This window comes from Scaptodrosophila lebanonensis, unplaced genomic scaffold (assembly GCF_003285725.1).
Source record: "Scaptodrosophila lebanonensis strain 11010-0011.00,11010-0021.00 unplaced genomic scaffold, SlebRS2 tig00000122-arrow-arrow-pilon, whole genome shotgun sequence".
Classification (NCBI taxonomy): Eukaryota; Metazoa; Arthropoda; class Insecta; order Diptera; family Drosophilidae; genus Scaptodrosophila; species Scaptodrosophila lebanonensis.
Genome location: NW_022060580.1, coordinates 149,537 through 172,538, shown reverse-complemented (window position 1 = coordinate 172,538; position 23,002 = coordinate 149,537). Strand labels below are relative to the sequence as shown.

Genomic DNA, 23,002 nt, shown 5'->3' with positions numbered 1-23,002 from the left:
GCCACAGACTTTGCGCAGGTAGTGATTGGATATCCGTGACCTGGATGAGCTGGCCTCCAAGGAGTAGATACTCAACGCAATAAGATCGAGTGTTAATGATCTGAAAATAGGACCAGAAGCGGTGAAATCAATCCGCAGTCAGATTAGGTCTGCTTTGATGGCCAATTACGTGCGTGAGATGACTTAACACAATACAAATGAAATATTATACAAATAAGTTTCTTTATTGTATATTATATATTTTTTAGTTTCGTTTTGTTTGTGATACATCATTATTTAATATAGTCTTACGCATGTACGATATTAGAAAATAATGTTTACCTTAGAAAATGTAATCATGTCAGCAATGTATCATCTAACTCTTCTTCTTTAATAACTGATTGTACAACCACTTTTTTTGAAATTTTCATAATAACTTCATTTAATGAATCTTTAGCTCCAGATTCTAAAGCTTCAGAAGTCTTTATATAAGTTGTATCATCAGTTCTTAATCTTAACAAAGAAATCAGAGCCAATTCTGAATTCGATTTTACGTATCCATTCTTTTCTTTGGTGCCGTTAACTAACATGGGTATTAAATATTTCATTACATCAAGATTTATTTGATAAGCCGTTAAATTTTTTGACAAATGACTGCAACTTTTTGCTACTAATTGTTTTACATCATTGCTACTATGATTCATTGCTCTAGCAAGTGCTACAATAATATTATTAGGGGTTTCATTTTCATTTTTTAGGCTATATTCCAAAAAGTATGTTGCTGCTCTTATTGCATTACAAGCAATTGGGACTTTCTCAGATGTAATATTATTTAAAATGTAAGTTTTTACCTTATCATAAAAAAGTGATGAAAGTATTTCTTTTGGACTTTCTTTGAGTGCAACAAAAATAACTACTGTGCGACCATGTTTTAGAAGATAATCTTCAGAATCTTCCGTAAAAATGTGATTATTGAGCAATTCATTAATTTGCTCAGGTAGCAAGTATTTTAACATTGCTCCTAAACATCCGCCTGCAGCATTTCGAGTAACATCTTCTTGGTGGCTAACCAAGCAGAGCAAGGTAACTAAGATTTGTTTTTTTATTACTTGAGACATTTTTTCTCCAGAAGGGCCAAGTATACTACGAAGGGCATGTAGCATTGTTTCTCGTACTGCAGATTCATCAGAGTTTTTAATACCATTGTGAATATCATTAAACAAAGGATCGGCTCTCGAGTGTATAGCTACCAGTTCAGATAGTGCGCGTCCTGCTTTCATGCGGACATTTCTATTTTGGTCATGCAACGCCTTCAGAAATGTTGTTTGGAGCTGAGGTAAAAATTGTTTTAATAGGACACCAACTTTATGAAGCAAAATTGCTAATGTTTCTAAAACTGCAGCCTTTACTCCAGAGTTGAACCGGTCCCCTAATATCCGAATCAGTGGACCAGTAATATGTACAACAGATGGTTGTAAGGATTGAGTACTTGTTAAAAAAATCACCTCACCAAGACCTTGAGCTGCATTTTCTTTTTCATCGGGCAAACCATTTAAAATAGCCTCCCGAAAAACGGGTAATAAGGGAGTTATTCCCTTAGGTAAACAAAAGCCTGGAAGTTCAGACTCTTTTAATTCACTAGCAGCAAATCTAACAGCTTGTCGAACATCAGCTACGTGGGCAATTTGTTGAGTTGGATTCAATCCTTTTATCACTGCGTTTAGTGCCTCCCAAGACTTTTGTAAAATATCTTTGTCATTCTCAGCCATTAATCTTAGCAAGCACCGAAGAAGTTGAGGAACATATTGTGAATAGTCTCCCGGCGAATGAATACAGAAAGCACAAAGCAAATTTGCTGAAGATTTCCGCGTGCTCAAATTATCATTTCTCGCAGAACTCATTAATATGTCCATAATTGTTCTAATGCCCACTTCATCGGTGACTGATAATATAACAGTTTGACAATATTCGAGCTCGCGATGTTCATTAACCGTACCTTGGGACTGTGATAAAGCTTCTAGCAATGCCGATAATATTTTAGGCAAATATTTGGTTAAGGCTTCACCAGCCACTGAGACTAAAATGGAGAGAGCTTTTGTATTTACTGGTGGTGACGTTAATTGCGGCACGAGGTACGGCAGCACAACTTTAGATTTGATAGTCATAACTTGCCGCAATCCATCTAAAGTGTTTTCAGCCACTAAAGGATCGGGATTGGATAGTTCTTCTAACATAAAAGGAAGGATATCATCAAGGGCCCGATGACCAACTGTACTGTGTAAAGATTCAAATGTTTTAGCTGCTGCTTCTCTTACTTCAGGTAAAGGATCCGACAAGGCTTTACGTACAGTCGGAACCAAACTATGAACAAATGTGAGAACCATTTCCTTTGAGGTAGATGCCATTATCTCTGACAAACCAATACAAACGCCTTGTCTTTGATCAGAGTGGTTTGAATCTAATCCCTTTTCAAGTATAGGTATTATTTCAGGCAATACTCTTTCACCTAGTTTGCGTACTAAATCACCTAAAGTACGAGCTGCAACTTGCCGTTTATCGTAGCTCGTACTAGCCAAACAGCCTAGTAACAATCCAAATAGAGTCGGCAAAATTTCCCGCAAAGTTCTGGGAGTATTGGTAACAACAACTTTCCATACATGTAAAGCTGCTTGTCTTACCATTAAAGACACATCACTACGCCCCATGTAAAGTCCTGACAAAACTCGGTTTCTACGTTCATCACCCAGGAACCGAATTATTGCTGTATGTGACTGCTCTGTACCAAAGTTGTCATCCTCACTAGCGGTTTCTGTAGTCATTTTTCCGGACACTCCAGATATGCGATATAGCAAGTCTCCCAGTAGTTGCACTGAACTATATCTTATTCGCCAATTGTCATGAAATAAACCCTTTTCAAGCTCTGGAAGTAGAAGAGCAACTGCTGATTCTGCATATAAGTTGACAATTCGTTGACCTGCTTTGAGTGCTGTATCACGTACATATTCACTTTCGTCTGCTAATGCTTTTAGTATTGGATTAATGATTTGGCCGATATACGGTGTAAATTCATCTGGAAAAGCACCAGGCATATATATAAACATCATTATATATCCGTCTTTTACATGCGGTGCAATATCATTTCTTTCTGCTGTGGCAATTATTTCTGGCATAAGTTTGTGCATTTTTTCAACTCCAAGACCTCCAACTACTTCAGAAAGTCCTTGCGCTGCACCACTGCGATCAACACTACTTGACTCTGATGTTAAAGTTTCCATCAACCATGGAAGTAAGTCTTCGAATGAAGTCTCACCCATGCCTTTAACCATGGCACCTAAAGCACGGGCAGATACAGCCCTTACATCAGGAACTGGGTCGAGCAATGATGACTTTAAACCAGGTATTATGTTTGGAAGATAAGGAGTTAAGTCTTTTTGATCTGTTAGAGAATACATATTTCCAATAATTTGTGCAGCCATTTTTCTTGTCTCCGTAGATCGATCCATAAATGCTCTTTGAACAACTGGCATAATTAGAGCCAAAGAAGGCGCATCAATAAAGTGAACAAATTTAGTTTTTAACAATGACTGAAGACAAGCTGAAGTGTTGTTAGAGGGATCTTCTAATGCCCTTAATAAAACCGGAACTAGTGCTTGTATTTCTGGATTTTTTATAACCGATCCTATTACTCTTAGAGCATCAGCACCAGCTTCTTGCACTTTTGTGTGAGAGTCGCCAAGAACTTCGATTAATTTTGGAACGATGCTGGGCAAACATGATGATAGTTGTTTTGGAGCACAAAATGCCATAGCTCCCAAAAGTTCAACTGAAGCTGTTTTTGTGCGCCAAGAATCTTCATCAAGAGCGTCTAGAAGAGATGGAAGCACCAATTTTACTCCATGAGCTGATAATTTTCCCATAACAACTCTTGCAGTATCATCAGCAGCTTGTCGAACATATTGAGATGAATCACCAAAACACTGTAGTAAGTGTGGTAATACATGAACAATATAGGGTTCAAACAAACGTCCTAGAGTAGTACATAACACTTCAAACGCAAAAAGAGCACCCTCGCGATATCTATAGTTCTTCTTTTCTTGAATATACATGGTAAGTTTGGACATTATATCTAACTGTTTGAGCGATAAAATTCCAAGCCCTTTGACAATTCCAGCTATACCATATGCAGCGCCACGTCTCTCGCCATATTTTTCAGACTTCGTTAAAGAGTGTAATAACTTTTTTATTATCGCAGGAGCATCGTCTTTTACAGAGGTCATAAGATGCGGTAAACAGTTCGCAACCGCTTCTTGTACTTGCTGAGATGGCGTAGACAAAGCTTCCAGTAATCGTTTAACAATTGGTTCAATTCGTTTATCATGTTTTTCGAAATGACGCGCCAAGGATCCCATTAATATAACAACTGCTTGTCGTGTGTTGTCAAAACTTTGTGATTTGGGCGCCTTATCCAGAAATCCTTCAAATACAGGTAATAAACTAACAATGGTTTCTTTTCCATGTATGTCAACTATTTTTAAAGCAGCAGCTAACATTTCCTTGTGTACAACTTCATTACGATCGCCAAGTCCTTGAGACACCATAAACTGCATTACATTGTTTATGTCTTCAATAGATAAAAATTCGCCAATATTTAAAATTGCAATTGCAACGCCTCTTCGTGGCTTCCACTGATCAACAGCAGGTTCAATTTCTCGCTCAAACTGATCCAATTTAGGAGGAATCATTATCAGCTTCTCGTTGTAAATTGTTAGCATTTGTTTCAAGGCGTGTATAATTAACTTATTATCACTCACTATCAATGGTGCTAGAGACGCCGCAGAAGCTTTTTGAATACAGAGTTCTGAGTGTGTAATGTTACAAATAATTCTGTCGAATTCTGGATATGAAAAGTTCGTTGCATTCCAAAGGTCAATTGCTAATCTTTGATTTTCATGACACACGTCAAATTTTGCAATCCAAAAGCTAGCAACAATTCTTTTATGCAAGTCACTGTCAGGCTCTAGATCATTAATAATTATAGAAACCATTATTTTTAACGCACGTAATGTTATATCCCTAACAGCCTCCGATTCATTTTGTAAAGCTTTCAAAAATAGTTCAATAGTTTTATGATCAGGTCCAGAACTGGAATTAACTCCGGAAGAAATTGTCGCAACATCTAAGAGTGCGCATCCTGCCTGAGTCTGAACACTTCCTTTACAATTTCTTATCAAATAAAATAATATTTTAAACATTCCATATCTTGGCATTGAATTAAGATCATACTTGTCAGCAGTCGAATTTTTTTTTAATTGAGCATGACTTTCAATAAAATGTATTCCCATTAAAACAATGTCTTCATTTGTAGCAATATTTAAATGAGTAATAGCGCGTTGAACAAATTCGAATGCATACGAAAATGACGGCGCATCAAGAAGGTTGGCAAACGTTTCTTGCTCATTAGAATTTGAACTATTATCTACGTATTTGTTTAGAGCTGATATAATTTCAGCAATACTTTCGTCCAAGTTTCTTGCAAGCCATTCCTTTTTTAAATCACAGGATGGGTTCTGAAGCCTTATTGTAGCAATCGAAATTTCACTGCATAAGTCTTTTTGATTATGAAAGCACATTTTATGTAGAAAATAGTATAGTTCGGTTAGAACTTCAGCAGACAGTGGACTTTTTGAAGCTCTAAGAATCGAATGTAATATATTTTGGAAATGTAAAGCAACACATTTTCCATTTCCAACGCACGCAGATTTAAATAAGCTTATGATTCCCATTAGTTTTTCTCTCAATTGATTAATGCGATATTTAATGCGAAACTCTTTCTCTGTTTGATTTTTAATCAACTCTTGTTGTTTCTGTGTGAGCCTAATGGTTTTCGATTTTCCTTCTTTTTGACGTTTTTCATCAATTTCCCGTCGGAGCTGTATTTCTTCCATTTGTTCCTTATAACTATACACTTTATTCTCTCTTCGCACACCAACAGTTACATATTGCGACTCAATATTTGGTATTACGCTTTTGTCATATAATTCTCCGTCTGGTGTCAAATATGTACGATATTCGTCTTCGGAGACATGGACATTGCTGTGATCATCAAGATGTAATTTAGTTCGCATAATAATAATAGGCAAAACCACATTAGGACTTAGGCGAGCTAATGTTGAAATTGTATTTTCATACACTGCACAAACGTTGAAATTATCAATGAATATATCTTTTATACTATTTATATTAGTGGAAATAAAATGTTCAATATCTAACCCAAAATTATCTTGAAGAGCTGTTTCCCAGAATTTATGGTTAGTATTAACTATTGCAGGATGATGAGCAACGTATAAGAGCAGCATAGCTAGTTCTACAGCATCTTCATAAGGAACATTTGATAATTTACATAAAGTTTGGAGAGCTGTTACAAAAATATGAGATGGAATATAGGACTGATCAATTGGGATATCTGTGTCATAACTAATCTTAGACATATTTATATGGGTTTTATATTCATTGAGAGCAAGTTTTACAAAAGCTACACCTTCAGCGCCTGATATAATTTGTGTAACCTGATTTATTGTATATTCACGTACTTTCCACGAGTTGTTACACATGTTTAATATGAGTGTACGGTATAATGGTTCTATTGGTCCCTTCAATTTATCTGCATATGATGTTAATAGAAATTTGGCTATCAAAGAAATGTGGCATAGTGTTTCGGGTGTTCCTGCCATTAAGAATTTTTCACCAAAGAAAAGCAACTTATTCATATCAAATAAAGAACTCCAAAAGATGGAGTATTTTTCAGTTGGATTCTCTAGTATTAATAATATACATGCAATACAAGCAGCTTCCGAAATTTGTGATAGTTGGGTTGAGCTTTGTAGAGCATTTACATACAAAGATATTAAAGCTGGCACAACATCACTGTCCTTGTTCATTTCCGCATTTTGTATAGAAGAAAGTAACCATTCAAGATAAGCCTGTCGAATTGCCTGACTAGCATTTTTTTGGTCGAGACCCATTTTAAATATCTTAATAAGCACATTGGGAATCTCTGTGGTAAACTTTCCTGTCCACAATGCAAACATTTCTAAAGTACAACATATAACTTTTTCTTGTGATTCATACTCAAGCGTCTTCCAGAATAAATTTACAGCAACATTTAAAAGGTTGAGATTATTTTTCTCTGGTACGATATTATAGCTTAGACATCCAGCACCCTGCAAATAAAAATGGAATTTAATAAGCAATAACAAATGCAAATAACACAATTTTATATAAAAGGCTTAGGTAAAAGGTAAAAAGCTTAATAGGTAAAAGGCTTATACAAGGTGTGTTCCAAAGTAAACAGGACTTAAAAAAAAAACAGAACAAATGGTTTTTTTTGGCAAAATCAATTTATTTTATTCAAAATAGTCTCCTTCTGCTTCAATATAGCTTTTTGCACGATCCAAAAGCATGTCGAACGAGTGTTTTAGTTCGTTGGCCGGTATGGCCGACAGCATGCCGGTGCAAGCCTTTTGAATGGCCTCTACGTCTGCATAACGCTTTCCTTTCATGGGCAAATGCATTTTTCCGAAAAGGTAGAAGTCGCACGGTGCCATATCAGGTGAATACGGTGAGTGGTTATTGGTTAAAATGTGATTTTTGGTCAAATAATCGGTCACAAGCGTCGATCGAATATTGGATTCTGAGCAATTTTTGGTCGTCAGTCAATTTGTGCGGAACAAACCGTGCACACACCTTTCGTAAGCCCAAATGTTCGGTCAAAATGCGATAAATCGGTGTTTTGGAGATGTTCAATTCCATTTCCATCAATTGCATCGATGATTTCGGCTGATTTTTGATGAATTCACGCACAGTTTCGATGGAATTTTCGGTGATCACGAATTTTGATTGGCCCACATGTTGATCGTCATTTATGTCCTCATGACCACTTTGAAAACGTTTAAATCACTCGTGCACTCTTCTACGGGATAGGCAATCATCGCCATAAACTTGTTCCATCAATTGAAACGTTTCGGTAAAAGTTTTACCAATTTTAAAACAAAATTTAATGCTGACTCTTTGTTTGAAGCTCATTTTCGCACCGATAACACAAACATACTGACACTTAAAACGCAATAACATCACTTATAATTGATGAAATGTCATGAAATTCTCACTGGACAATCGATAAAGATAGCAGATTCTAACGCACCAGTCGACATATAGATAGCGCCACCAGGGGGCGCTAGATTCAAAAAGTCCTGTTTACTTTCGAAAGCACCTTGCAGAATAACCAAACTTGGTATCGAGGTTCCCCTAGGTCCTAGGCAGGTCAAGATTATTTTTTTTTATTCTGATACACCCCCCCACTCCCGCGCTATTCGTCGTTTTTTTTTTATAAATTCCGTAATTCTTGGAATTTTGAAATCAATTTTAGTAGTTACATCCAGTTAATACTTATGTGTCCGTGTGCTGCCTGCAGCTCTGCCCGCAGCTGTTGTTGTTGTTGCTGCTTCGGTTCAACTTTGTGCTGCATACATACACGCATAGACACGATGATGTAAATGTATGCTGTTAAAACTGTGCATAAACATGTCTTCTATGTATGTATTAAATAAATTTTCTTTATTAATTTAATTATTTAATTCAATTTTTTTTAATAATTTTTTTTTTTTTAATTTTCATTTTTTGTGGAGAGTAAATAATACCGTGAAATAATAAAATGTCAGCATAAATGTAAATTCTTTATTCAGTGAGTTTGTTACAATGTTTAATAATTTAGTATTAAACATGTATTTGGATATACAACTACAACGACGGCAACGACTGACTGCGGATCTACAACCGGGACGTATGACTGCAACTGCGACTGATGATTGCTGAACTAAATCTGCGACTGATGACTGCTGAACTACAACTGCAAGTGAACGAACTAGGAGAGGCAGGACTTCCAATTCCGCTGTATATCGCCTGTTTACATTCGGTTATCCTGCTCATCTTGATTCCATTCAACGTATTTTCAAAGTTTAAAATCTCTGCGCAAGTTGATGTTACGTTTGGGCCTTCGATTTGGGCAGCTTTTTTACCTTATATCGTCCGATCCGTTTGACTTTAACCGCTTCTTATGGTCTTAGAACCGAGCTAACCAGCTTTCTGCCTCCGATGAACTGCGTTCGTTTCACAGCAACTACGTCTCTTTCATTATAAACGCGATCGCCTTTGCGGGCTTCTTGACGAGTTTCTTGTCTTGCCCTATTGAAGTCATCTATCATTTCGTGTTCCAACGCAGCTGCAAATCGTCGGAGATCTTGCTGTGCTCTTTGGTTTCAAGCATTATTTCAAACGACGATTTTTGTGTGGACACATGAATATGGGAGTTGATTGCCTTTTGAACTTGTGGGACGAACTTATACCATTTCAAAGTATCGTCTGCAGAAAGCTTGCTAACTATGGACTCTGTTTATTTCCATTTTCCAGCCCAAAAACGCTCGACCATTCCTCCAGCTTTTTTATGCCTTCTTCAGCAGCAGTGGATTTTGTCGTATAGATCCATACAAACTTCTAGAACCCTTCAATCATGGTAAATATAAACTTATACTGTTTTGCCCTGGAGTCCATTGGGCCTAAATGATCGACGTATAGAGATTGTAAGGGACAACTGCATTTGTCTATGCAATAAAGATATCGCTCCTGCTTGCCAAGTTCTCAGAATCTCATGATGCATTTTATGCAGGCCGAAATGATTTGTGCCAGCTTACGTTTTAGGTGTGGGATATAAAACTGTTGCTTCAATTGATTTGGGGACCACGAGAAGATCAAGGCCATTCACGTACTTATAAAGAATATCTCCTTTCATCTTAAAACCTTGATACGGATAGTCTTTGAAAATGGTCAACACTGCATTAACGAAGCTATATTTTCGCAGCTCGTGTTTTAGGCGCGCTGCAACTTCAGATCCAACAACGAATACGTTCGAGAGACGACTTAAGAAACCAACATGCTTCAATAGATCTGCACTACGATGTTCAACCACAAAGGAATAATCCCGAAGTACTAGAATCCATTGGGCAACTTCACGAGGTATATCCTTTTTCTGTACAGTTTGGGTAAATGCAGCGCAATCTGTGACGAACTTAAAGGTATTGCCCAGCAGGTAGTGTCTAAATTTCTGGATCGCCAGATAAGCAGCCTTCACCTCAAGTATATAGCTAGGGCATTTGGAATCACTAAGTATCGTCTTCTTACTCCAAAAAAATATTGGGTGAAGCTCGTAGCCAAATCGTCGTAGCAACGCTGCCCCAAAACCATCCTTAGATGCATCTTCATAAAAATTCGATGTCCGGTACTTTTCGATTTTTTTTAAATATTTTTTCAAAACTAAAGTGAGTTTTCGTTGTTTTTGCTTGTTAGAACACATTTTTATTCAATTCGATTATTAAAAGGTTCTCAATCATGGGTAATGACAGAAGTTGTACGCCATTCATGAACAAATCAATCCTTAAACTTCAAAAGAATGGTATGACGATTCAGGCTATTGCAACTCAAATATTTTGATGTAGGAAAATTGTTTTTACTGTTTTTAACCAATACCGAAAAATAAAAGAAGCAATAGAAATATCTTGTCAAACTTCGAAACGTTCGGATAGTATGAATGGGTAATTTGGATCTCCGTAGGCGATTTGTAGACATCCAGCTTAAACTGTGGTATCAAAACGATGCAACAACATCTGAAGGAACTGTCGCTGGTCGTTTGCTTGAGGCAGTGGTCCATTAGCGAAACTTACGCATCAAACAAAAGGTGACAATTACGTAAAAACGACGACGCTAAAACCCATGTTGATTGAACTCTCAACAAATGGAAAAACATAGTACGAACTGCTGAAATAATGATTGACCGATTTGGTCTTTATGGTAGAAAATAAATGCGAAGCCAAAAAGTATTAAAACTTAATCCTAAATGTGTGTCAACTGTCGTCAAGTATGGTCCAGACAAAATAAATATTTAACAGTGTTTCTCATGGAACGGAGTTGGTCATATATTCCGCATCGAGAGATTTCTGACATGGGAGAAGTAAGTGGATATATTGAGGGATATTTTGATAGCATAGGCGAATAAAACAAGTAAAAAATTTATGTCGGGTGTCCCGACTTTGAAATACTCTGCACATATGTTTAGAATAATTAAAGAAATTAAAAAAAGAGAATAAAAAATTATTTTTTTGATCGATTTTACCTCTTTTGGTATTTGTACTCACGTAAAGGCTGTATAATTGCACATATACAAAGCAATTGCATCTATGTGAGTGTATGTATGCTTATGCTCATATATTCGTGTCTGTGTAAGCATGTTCGCAGTCAACCCAAGCACCAGCATCAAAAACAGCCGCGGGCAGCGCTTGAGCAGCACTGCAGCAGCAAATATATTTATGGCTATAACTTCTTGTTAAATCGGTCTATCATGATGAAACGTGGCATACGGACACATAGCTGGGTATTTGCAAAATTTGAATTCGAAATTCCAAGAATTACGGGATTACGATTTGCATGGGAGGGGGGGGAGAGAGGGAAATTCCAAAATACACACTTTCTGCGTATTCACATAAGGCATGTGGGACTAAAATATGGTGTACGTAGGTCTTATAGTCTCCGAGATATAGGCGATTATAAGAATGGAAAATTGGGAATACCCCCATAGGGGGGAAATGAAGGGGAAAATCAAAAATATAAAACAAACTTGCACAGCGTACACACATAACGCATCTTTGTGCAAAGTTTGGTGTCTCTACCTCTTATAGTCTCTGAGATCCAGGTGTTCATACGGACAGACAGACACACAGGGCTAGATCGACTCGTCTCGTCATGCTGATAAAGAATATATATACATTGGGTTGCAGAGATGGCTATTGAAAAACCCTAACAGAACTTGTGTCTAAAAATTATTTCGTTAGACGCGCCGAATGTTTTGGGTCATTATCTTGCTTACAGGCCCAAACAGCCGTAATTTAGTTCAGGAGAACTAAATCCCATTGCGCACTTATGGAATGACATTAAAAAAGTCATTCCTTAATAGAACATAGGGAATTTAGATACGGTTTTCAACGAAATTAAGAAAGTATGGTCGACAGGGGTGCTAGCACCTTATAAAGTCAATAAATCTTTGATGCCGCGATGTTCTAAAACAGAAATGCTTTCCTACGAAATGTTAAAGATATTTGCATAAATAGTTTATGTTTTTTGGTTATAATGTTTGCATTTTGCAATTTCTGTTGTGTACATTTTTGATGTTTCAAATTAGTTGTCTCAGTCAAAACTGATACTCAAACAAAAAACACTTAAAAATAAAATATTTAAGCTACTGACTTGAACTCAATGATGCTTTTTGTTAAGTTTATATGTCTAAGTTATATGTCTCCACAAAAAGGAAAAATTAAAAAAAAAAAAATTTTTAAATTAAATTATTAAAAAAATGAATGAATTAATTAATTAAATTAAATTAGAATACATGTTTATGTTCAGTTTTAACAGCATAGATTTACATCACGTACCTATGCGTGTTTATATGCGTGTATGTATGCAGCACAAAGTTGAACCAAAGCAGCAACATCAACAACAGCTGCGGGCAGCGCTGCCGACAGAGCTGCAGGCAGCGCATGAGCAGCGATTTTACTTATGGCTATAACTTTCTTCAGAATTGACCTATCATGATGAAATTTGGCACACGGACACTGGATGTACCTCCAGGTTTTCATACGAACAGACTGACAGACATAGATCGATTCGTCTTGACATGCTGATCAAGAATATGCATACCTTGTGGGGTATGCCACGCCTCCTTCTGCCTGTTACATTTTTGGCTCGCGCAAACCTACTGTTGGCGCAGATGCTGTTTTAGATTAGGATAGTTTAAGAGAAATATTTGAATTTTAGTTTAGGGCGAAAAGAGAGCGTGAGAGCGGCCGTTTGCGGACGTCGCCTCCTTAGGCTTAGTTTAGCATGTAAGCCGAATTTTGAAGTTAGTTGTAAAATAGAACTAAATAGAAGCACAAACGCCACCGCATCGTGTCGTAATTTTCGATATTAAAAAAAGTTAAAAGCAAGCGTCCCATTCTTCTTTGTTGTTATAAAATTTATATAAAATAATATAAATTTTCATTGGCGCCCGAGCAGGGACTTGCTTGTTTTTTTTAAATTAAAACTTTAATTTGTGCGGAACCGCGTCGGTCGTGTTGTTGCTGCACTGGGGATTGTGTTGTGTTGCTGCCACGTCAACTGGATTTGGAGGATGAGTCAAGTCGACCAAAGGGAAGTTCCTGAGCCAAAGTCGACTTCACAGGTACTGTGCTAAAGTTTGAAAGTGAAATTTAACCAGCGAATTGCTTATTTCGGTCTTCAACTTTCAACGTTTGGCACATACGTGACCATAATATAATACGGTAGATAGTTGAGCATAATTAACACAGATATAAATCGCATGTCGTACTAATACTAAATAAAAGTGAACCGCTATAGGCAATTATTTAAAGTGCCAAATTATGATTTGTTATACATACATACATACATAAATATACATAGCCACTTTTACATACGGCATCCCCCCCCCCCCCCCCCCCCCCCCCCCCCCACGTCAATCTCAGCCAACCGTCGGCAGTTTTCGTTTGTTGCTTGCTCTCGTTGTTCTCATCAAATTCGCCGTTGTCGTTATTACATATGTACATATATACCGACATACTCGCATACATAACTTAGCTAATACATTGCTGTCGTGTTCGCGCTTAAGCTGCTGCATTTTTTGTTTGCCTGCGCTTCGCATAATACATGCATAAGAATTAGCTGTTCTGCTAACGCACACAAGGCATTTGTATTAGAATTATTCTTTTCGTTTGTCGCCACTTTCGCTGCTGCTCCCAAAAGTATTGCCTTCGACGGTCAGTCAACTGCAGTTATTCTCGTTTTCGTTCGCACTGCTAGACGACCATCTGTTGCGCTCCCCTACACTTGCTGAGAACAGCATATTATTTTCGATTACTCGCTTGTCACTTGACAATTTTCGTTCGATCAAAGTTTAAAACCTTAAATCAATATGAGTAAGGACTTGATCGAAGAACTTAAAAGGAAGCGCGAGGGCTGTATGACGAGTATATGTCGTATGCAACGGCAATTAAAAGAAGGCTCGATTTCGTTAGAGCCAATCGAGTTAGAATGCAGGTTAGAGCTTCTAACAACTCATATAGAAACTGCAAATATATTGCAAAGCAAAATTGAAGCAAAAGATACAGAAGATGACTACCATGAAGAGCTGGAAGAAACTTGCATTATGACCAAATCCTTATTAAAAGGCCAGCTGGAAAAACTAAGAAGAAAAAGCATCGACAATTCAAGTTCGGCAAACGGTATTGCACCGTCTACTTCAAAAAAGCCAAGGTGTCGATTGCCAGCGGTCGCTCTTCCAACTTTTAGCGGCAAGCATTCTGAATTTAAAAATTTCATGAGTCTTTTTGAAACTTTTGTTCACAATGATGACACACTGCATGATATTGAAAAATTCAATCACTTAATATCATGTTTGGCTGGTGACGCTTTAGGCACAGTTCGCGCCTTCCAAGTGACGGAAGACAATTATAGCAAAGCCATTGAAAGTCTAAAGCGGGTGTACGAAAATGACTGCCTAATATTTTTCGATAACATATCGACACTTTTCAATCAGCAAAAGATTTCCCAGCCATCTGCGTCAGCTTTGAGAAGCCTGATCGACACAGTGTCGGCCACCTATGACTCACTTCTGTCAATTGGTGACGACAAGAAAATCGCTAATGCCATTTTAATTTATTTAGTTATGGGCAAAGTCGATCCTACCACAAAAAAGAAGTGGGAAGAGCAGCTCGACTACACAACGCTCCCACTATGGCGAGATTGTGAGACTGCTCTTAACAGACGCTACCAGCATATTGTTGCTGAAGAAGCTAGTAAAGCTCAAGCGAAGGGCAGCCAGTCGAGCAATAACACTCAGACTCAAAAAGTCAAAAATGCTAGCAGGATAAATCATTCGTTCGTTGCTGCCAAAAACGAACAGAATAACCTTTGTCAGTTTTGCAATTCAGCTGACCATTCGATTGGCAATTGCCAGGCATATATTGCCTTGTCAGTGCAGCAAAGGTTTGACTTCGCTAAAGGTGCGCCTTTGTGCATAAACTGTCTTCGACGAGGCCACACAGTAGCGAAGTGTAAGGCAAAGAAATGTAGCGTGTGCCAACGTTCTCATCACACACTGCTACATATTTATACTGCTAGCACAAATCTTGCGTTACCACCACCCTCTCAGCCACCACATCTTCAAGATAGCTCTTCCACTTCGCATGCCATGCATGCGACTGCTTCGGATAGAGTGGTTCTTGCAACAGCAGTCGTTAAAACGAAAAGTGGCGATTGGAGAATTCATACAGTGGTGAAGTCGCGTGTCAATTGTAGCGAGTTTTCCGCAGATTTTTGGATCTTGGGATCGATTTCTGGTTATCATCCCGATCAAGCGGTGAACACCAGCGGGTGGAGGGTCCCCAAAAATATTCAATTGGCCGATCCTCAATTCCATAAACCGCAAAAAATTGATATGTTAATTGGAGCAGTCATTCTTCGACTTATTGTCGGTAGGCCAAATAAAGCAAGGCCCTGAGTCTCCCACATTACAAAAAACGCTTCTCGGCTGGATAGTGTCAGGCAGATGCTCTACTCAACCTAAAACGAGTATAGAAGGAGCAGTGAATTTAAGTTGCCAAGAAGAACAATTACTTTCGATAGACTCAACGATACAAAAGTTTTGGTCCATTGAGGACTTGCCTAATAATTCGAAAGTTCTTTCACCTGAGCAACAGTTTTGTGAACAACACTTTGTTGATAATACAAAAATCTTGTCGTCTGGTCGATTTCAGGTACGGTTACCTTTTAAATCTGACCCAAAAAATCTTGGCTCGTCGTATGAAATTGCGAAACGTCGTTTTTTGTCGCTTGAAAGGAGGTTGTCAAAAGACCCTCAAATGAAAAGCATGTATCTGGAATTTATGGACGAGTATGTTTCGCTCGGTCACATGTCCTCAACGCACAACAAAATTCCAGATACTCCACACTATTTTATTCCGCATCATTGTGTCCTGCGGCCTCAAAGCACGTCGACCAAGTTGCGTGTCGTTTTCGATGCCTCTTGCCGCACGTCCACTCAGATTGCGTTGAATGATACCTTAATGGTCGGTCCAACAATTCAGGAGGAGCTTTATTCTACGCTGCTTCGTTTTCGTTTGCGAAAGTTCGCCTTAGCGGCAGACATTAAAAAAATGTACCGTCAGGTGATGGTGCACGAAGCAGATAGAAACTATCAGCTCATAGTGTGGCGAAGAGATCCGTCTGAGTCTTTGAAAATCTTCAGGTTAAACACTGTAACATATGGCACGTCGCCAGCTCCGTTCTTGGCGGTGCGGTGTTTAACAAGGCTGAGTGAAATGGTCCGTTCCTCACATCCAACAGCTGCTGAAGTTATTCGGAGCGACTTTTATGTCGACGATATGTTAACTGGTGCTGAAAGCGTTGAACAGCTAAAAAAGCTTCGAGCAGAAGTGTCGCACGTTCTTCAAAGTGCAGGCTTCGAATTGGCAAATCGGTTTTCGAACTGCTCGGAACTGTCCGCATTTGATAGCACAGTTATTCCAGTAGCCACAGTCGACTCAAACCCAACCAAAACGCTCGGCGTTATGTGGTTGCCGAAGGAAGATGTATTTCAGTTTCAGTTGGAAAATTCCTTCCTAGATCTCCACTCGACAAAACGGAACATATTATCGGTGACTGCCAGGCTTTTCGATCCTCTGGGCCTTCTTTGCCCGCTGATCACCAAAGCAAAAATGTTGCTGCAAGATTTGTGGCTACAAAAACTAGATTGGGACGAATCCATCCCTGAGAATCTTCATACAGTTTGGGACTCATTTAAGCAGAATTTCTTGAACCTCAGCGGTATTCAAGTCCCTAGATTCGTCCATATAGATACGCAGTCACCCATTCAAATACATGCGTTCGCCGATGCCTCAATGCGAGCTTATGGCGCCTGTATTTATGTTCGTGTTTCGACTGCGAATGGTTGGAAAGTGTCACTTTTGACCTCAAAATCCAAAGTAGCTCCACTCAAGACGAAAACTTTGCCTCGTCTTGAGCTGTGTGCAGCTCACCTTCTCGCAGATCTTTTTCGTCAAGTCCGCCCGTTGCTTAATTTTCCAATAGACAAGATAGTTATGTGGACTGACTCGGAAATAACGCTCCACTGGATCAAGTCACATCCGTCGGCATGGTCAGTTTTCGTTTCAAACAGGGTTTCTCAAATCCAAGAGTGGTTCGAGAATGCAACGTGGCGACATGTCCCAACGAAATCCAACCCAGCAGACATCGTGTCCAGAGGATGTAATGTAGACGAGTTGCGAAGCTCCATTTGGTTTACAGGGCCAGCCTTCCTCATGGAATCGGAAGAAAATTGGCCTGTGAATGCTCACTTCGAGCCGCCTAAAAATTCAGCTGCCCTAGAAATTCGTAAGGCTGCTGTAGTTTTACTCGCAGATCGGCAAGCCAATTATAGTCTCGAAGTTATCGAAAGCTACTCGTCACATTCAAAATTGCTGAGGGTGTTCGTTTGGGTTTTTGGATTTATACAAAGGTGCAGAAAGGTCTCGAAGCCCTTTGACCCTATAGCCAAGCCAAGCGAACTCAATTTGGTATTCAACAAAATTGTTCAAGTCATCCAGAACAATGAGTTCGGTGACGAAATCGACAAGGTTCGAAAAAAGAGAACACTTAACGCTAACTTACAGCGTCTGAGTCCATTTCTACATGAGTTTAGAGAAGACGGTTTATTGTTTTCCTTGCTGAGAGTGGGGGGAAGATTATTAAATGCTCCTATCCCGTACGAAGCCAAGTTTCCGTTGTTGCTTTCTAAAAAGTCGCAATTCATAAGATCGTACGTATCTTATTTGCATGTGTCAAATTGCCATGCTGGCCCTAGATCGCTGGTGAGCCTGCTTCGTGAGCGAGTTTGGCTGGTTAACGCTCAGGAAGTGTGTCGCCGAACAGTACGTTCGTGCATCCTCTGCTTCAAATGGAAGCCCCGGTTGGCCTCCCAAGTAATGGGAAATCTTCCGACAGACAGGCTCCAGCCGTTCCACCCGTTCGAAGTATGTGGTGTTGATTTTTGTGGCCCTATAAGCACAACGCTCCGCATCCGTGGCAAGCCACCGCACAAGTCGTACGTGGCTCTTTTCGTTTGTTTTGCCTCGAAAGCGGTTCACTTAGAGCTTGTGTCAGATCTAACCACTGATGCTTTTCTCTTGGCTTTTGAAAGGTTCGTCGGCAGGAGAGGCATCCCTCGCAAAGTTTACTGCGACAACGCAACGAACTTCGTGGGAGCCGACAGGAAGCTGCAGGAGTTCCGAGCGAGATGGGAGAAGGAGGCGGAAGGCGTACGCGAATTCGCATCAAGAAAAGGATGCGAGTTTGCGTACATACCACCCAGAGCGCCTCACTTCGGCGGTCTATGGGAGGCAGGCGTCAAGTCTGCAAAGCACCTGTTCCTACGGACGGTGGGCAATGCGCTCCTGACCGCAGAAGAGCTCGGAACACTCCTGGCGAGCGTCGAGGCGGTGCTGAACTCTCGGCCACTGGGACCACTCAGAGCGGACCCCAGCGACGGCGAGGCGCTAGCCCCGGGCCACTTTCTAATCGGGCGGCCTCTTCTGGCGACTCCAGCTCCACCGCTCCCGGACATCGACAGCCAAACCTGCTTAAGGCGATGGCGCAATGCCTCGTGTCTCAAGCACAGGTTTTGGCAGCGATGGTCCCGGGAGTACATTTCGAGCCTCCAGGTGCGAGCGAAGTGGTTCCAGGAGGAACCCAACGTCGTCGTGGGACAACTCGTCGTGGTGGCCGAAGACAACGTGCCGCCACAAAAGTGGGTACTTGGCAGGGTCACCACAACTCACGTCGGGACAGACGGGAAGGTGCGGGTGGCCGACGTCGCCACGAGTAGCGGCAATCTCCGAAGGGCGATTCACCGGCTGGCGCCATTGCCCGTTGAAGGACGATGTCCCTCCAAGGGGGCCGGTGTTGGCGCAGATGCTGTTTTAGATTAGGATAGTTTAAGAGAAATATTTGAATTTTAGTTTAGGGCGAAAAGAGAGCGTGAGAGCGGCCGTTTGCGGACGTCGCCTTGCGCCCTTTTTTCGCCGCCTTAGGCTTAGTTTAGCATGTAAGCCGAATTTTGAAGTTAGTTGTAAAATAGAACTAAATAGAAGCACAAACGCCACCGCATCGTGTTGTAATTTTCGATATTAAAAAAAGTTAAGTTATTTGTTGTTATACAATTTATATAAAATAATATAAATTTTCACCTACTATGTACTTTTGTACATTTCATGTACAGAGTATAATAACAAGTAAAGAAGCTAAAGTCGGGTGTATCGACTTTGAAATACCCTGTATGTACATATGTTTAGATCAAAAATATAAAAACAAGAAAGGAATTCTAAAGTCGAGCGAGCTCATCTCTTAAATATCCTGTACCTCCCACCAAAAAGACAAAATTAAAAAAAAAACATTTTTCAGTAATTTTAAAAAATTATATTAATTAAATTAAATACAAAATATTCAATACATATATACAAAAGTGGAGACATGTTCATGTACAGTTTCAACAGCATACATTTCCATCAGAATCGTGTCTATGAGTGTTTATGTGCGTGTATGCTTGCAGTACAGAATTGAGCCAAAACAGCATCAACAAAGACAACTGCGGGTAGAGAATGAACAGAGATTAAATTTATGGATATAACTTCCTTTTAAAGTCACCTATCCATATGGATACATAAGCAAGAAAGGAATGATTTTCAAAATTCCAAGAAGAACGGGAGATATGGAAAATCGCCAAAAGCGGGAGATTGGGGACTTAAGAGAATCTGTATATCAAGTTTGGATATCAAGAATCAAGAATATATATACTTTGTGCCAGAATTCATTTACTTTCCGCCATGCCTTACATACAGGGTGCGCCATCTTTTATGTCGGTATGTAAACATTGAATATCATACATTCGCACAAAATTAGTATTTACCCTTTTACCCTTTAGGTACAGAGCATAAATATGTATTAATGTAGTTCAAGGAGTAACTATACTGCTTTTGTTTTTAAAATTGGACTTAATATGAATCTTATCAAATTTAATGTTTATTATTTTACTATCTTAATGTAAATTATGTATACATAAATACATTCAGAATATGTATGAAAAAACACGTACCTGTAGTAAGTTGAGCCTATATTCAACAACATTTATTTTGCCATCAGATCCACTCAAAATTGAAAATATTTGTTCTAATAAAACCTTGATAACGTCTTCATCTGAGCACTTCTGGGACAATGTCTTCAACGACTCTAAAGATTCACGTCGGGCCACTTCATCTTTGGAATACAAATTTTGAATTAAAATTTTTCCAATTTGGGTACCGTAGCGGCTGCAATTTATATTTATTGCGTCAATAATAAGACCCAGACTTTCTAGGGTATTTTCAGGACTTCGGAGAAGATTTCTTTGCAGGGGGGGGTATATATGTAATTCAAACTCGGAGTCGGTAATTGTTTTCAAAAATGGATAGCAAGCTACGATGAATGCCTTTTGTGGCTTAGTTTTCGACAAAATCATACTTTTCACAAAATATTCTATAATTTGATCTTTGTTGTTTTTTAAAACTGTGGTAGCTTGATTTAGTTGATTTTCATATTGGACCATTAGCATTATAAGAATTGTTACATTGGAGTTTGGATCCAACTGTAAAAGTGTTTGTACGGTATCACTAAAAATATTGTCGTCTTCCCACAATTCATATAGCACTTTTCTGGCAGCATCTGTAACTCGTTGTTGTGAAGCTAGTAAGGTCATTTGGTATAATAGTGACTGGTATTCAAAAAGCCTCCGTTTCTCCGTTTTATAAATATTTGATTCAGCATTTCCGTTTTTTAGTAGCAATGCAATCCAACTTAAAGCAATAACAGATGATTTTGAAGACTTTTGTACAGGTGCTAAAGGCAGTTCTTTTAATGTGAGCGTTTTTAGCACAGATAACATGTATTCAAAAGTTATGTCATGATGCTCTTTTGCCAAATCGGAAATAAGACGCCGGACTAATTGTTGTGATGATGGATCTTTGTACTTTGTTAGTGTAGTTCCAATCACTTTGCATATTCCACGAATTATTGCTGAATTAATACCTGAAATTCAGAAAATATTTTCCATGAGAAACAATAGAGAACACTACAGTCGAGCAAGCCCGACAGTGTAATACCCTGTACCCAGGTAAACTTCTGTCACTGAGTTATATGCGCCCATAGCAGCAGCAAAAAGAGGAAGAAGAAGAGCGAACTTGTTGCTGCAGTTTGGGGAGGTTGTACTGGCGAGAATTTGTTTCGCTAATAACTTTTCTTAGAATTGACCGAATTGAATAAAAAACAACAGTAGACAATTATATATAAATTATGTGTGCAAAGTTTGGTTTAGGTAGTATTTGAAATGTGGACGCTATTGACGAAATTCTGTAGCGGGGGAAGGGGGGGAAAATTCCAAAAAATAAAATAAACTCGTCCTTTCTCGGACCTAGGAGAATCTGGATGCCAACTTTGGTTATTCTAGCTTTTATAGTTTCTGAGATCCTCGCGTTCATCCTCGCGTTCATCCAGACGGACGGACGGACGGACATGTCTAGATCGATTTCTCTCGTCATGCTGATTCAGAATATATATACTTTATGGGGTCGGAGATGCTTCCTTCTGCATGTTACATACTTTGCACAAACCTAATATACCCTTTTTACCCTACGGGTACAGGGTATAAACATTGTACATGTATTAAGTAAATTAAATTAAAGCAAGTGGAGAACCTAACGGCGGATGTCAAAACTTTGAAATACTATGTACATATGTGTAGAATATTTATGCGTGCCTAAGTGTGTTTGTGTGTCATAATTACTAACTGAGGCATTTGCCAAATTTACGTCAAAAATTCCAAGAATTTCGGGAATTATGGATAATCACGAATGGCGGTGGTGAGGGGGAGGGCGAGAATTTTCTAAAAAATAAAACAAAATCGCATAGCGTACACACATAAGGCATCTTTGTGCAAAATTTGGTGTATCTAGCTCTTATAGTCTTTCAGATCCAGGTGCTCATACGGACGGACGGACAGACAGACAGGGCTGGATGGACTCGTCTTGTCTTGCTGATCAAGAATATATATATTTGTGGGGTCTGCCACGCCTCCTTCTGCGTGTTACATTTTTCACCTCTCGCAAACCTAATATACTCCTGCACATTCCATTTGCAGAGTATAAAACAAGAAAGGAATGCTAGACTTGAGCTGGCTCAATTCTTAACTCTTAACTCGAAATTCTGTAGTGGGGAAAGGAGGGGAAATTCCACAAAAAAAAATAAACTCGTCCTTTCCCGGAGAATCTGGATACTAACATTGGTTATTCTAGCTTTTATAGTTTCTGAGATCGTTGCGTTCATCCAGACAGACGGACATGTCTAGATCGATTTATCTCGTCCTGCTGATCAAGAATATGTATACTTTATGGGGTCGGAGATGCTTCCTTCTGCCTGTTACATACTTTGCACAAACCTAATATACTCTTTTTACCCTACGGGTACAGGGTATAAACATTTTATTAATATACCAAATTTAATATAAACTATTCAACACAATTTCATTTATATATAAGATGTGCGAAATAATTAACTAGGACACTACGTTTCATTGTATAACAACTGAACCGTTGAATATATTTTCAAATAACAAACTATTGCTTAATCTTAATAATATTATCAAAATACTTAAAGTAATATAAAGCACATAAAACTTAAGAAAATATAATTACAAAATTAAGCAAAATATTTTCAAACGAAATATTTAACTAGGACAAATTTACTCTTTATTCTATGTTAAAACTAAACAAGAAAGGAATCCTAA

The 23,002-nt window shown here is 38.9% G+C and overlaps 1 protein-coding gene across 3 annotated transcripts in view; it reads right to left on the bottom strand.

Moving 5' to 3' along the window:
* Nucleotides 1-218: 218 nt before the first annotated feature.
* Nucleotides 219-23,002, bottom strand: part of LOC115628660 (eIF-2-alpha kinase activator GCN1) — a 117,434-nt gene continuing 94,650 nt past the window's right edge. Inside the window, exons 3-4 of one of the 3 annotated variants that reach the window (XM_030524827.1) lie at nt 20,282-21,249; nt 219-7,199 (exon numbers count right to left, since the gene is read on the bottom strand). In XM_030524827.1, the coding sequence (XP_030380687.1) occupies nt 336-7,199; nt 20,282-21,249 (7,832 nt within the window). In that variant the 3' untranslated portion in view covers nt 219-335. Of the gene's footprint in view, nt 7,200-19,645; nt 19,775-20,281; nt 21,250-23,002 lie in introns of those variants that run through there. The other 2 variants (XM_030524828.1, XM_030524829.1) reach the window with 2 other exon arrangements.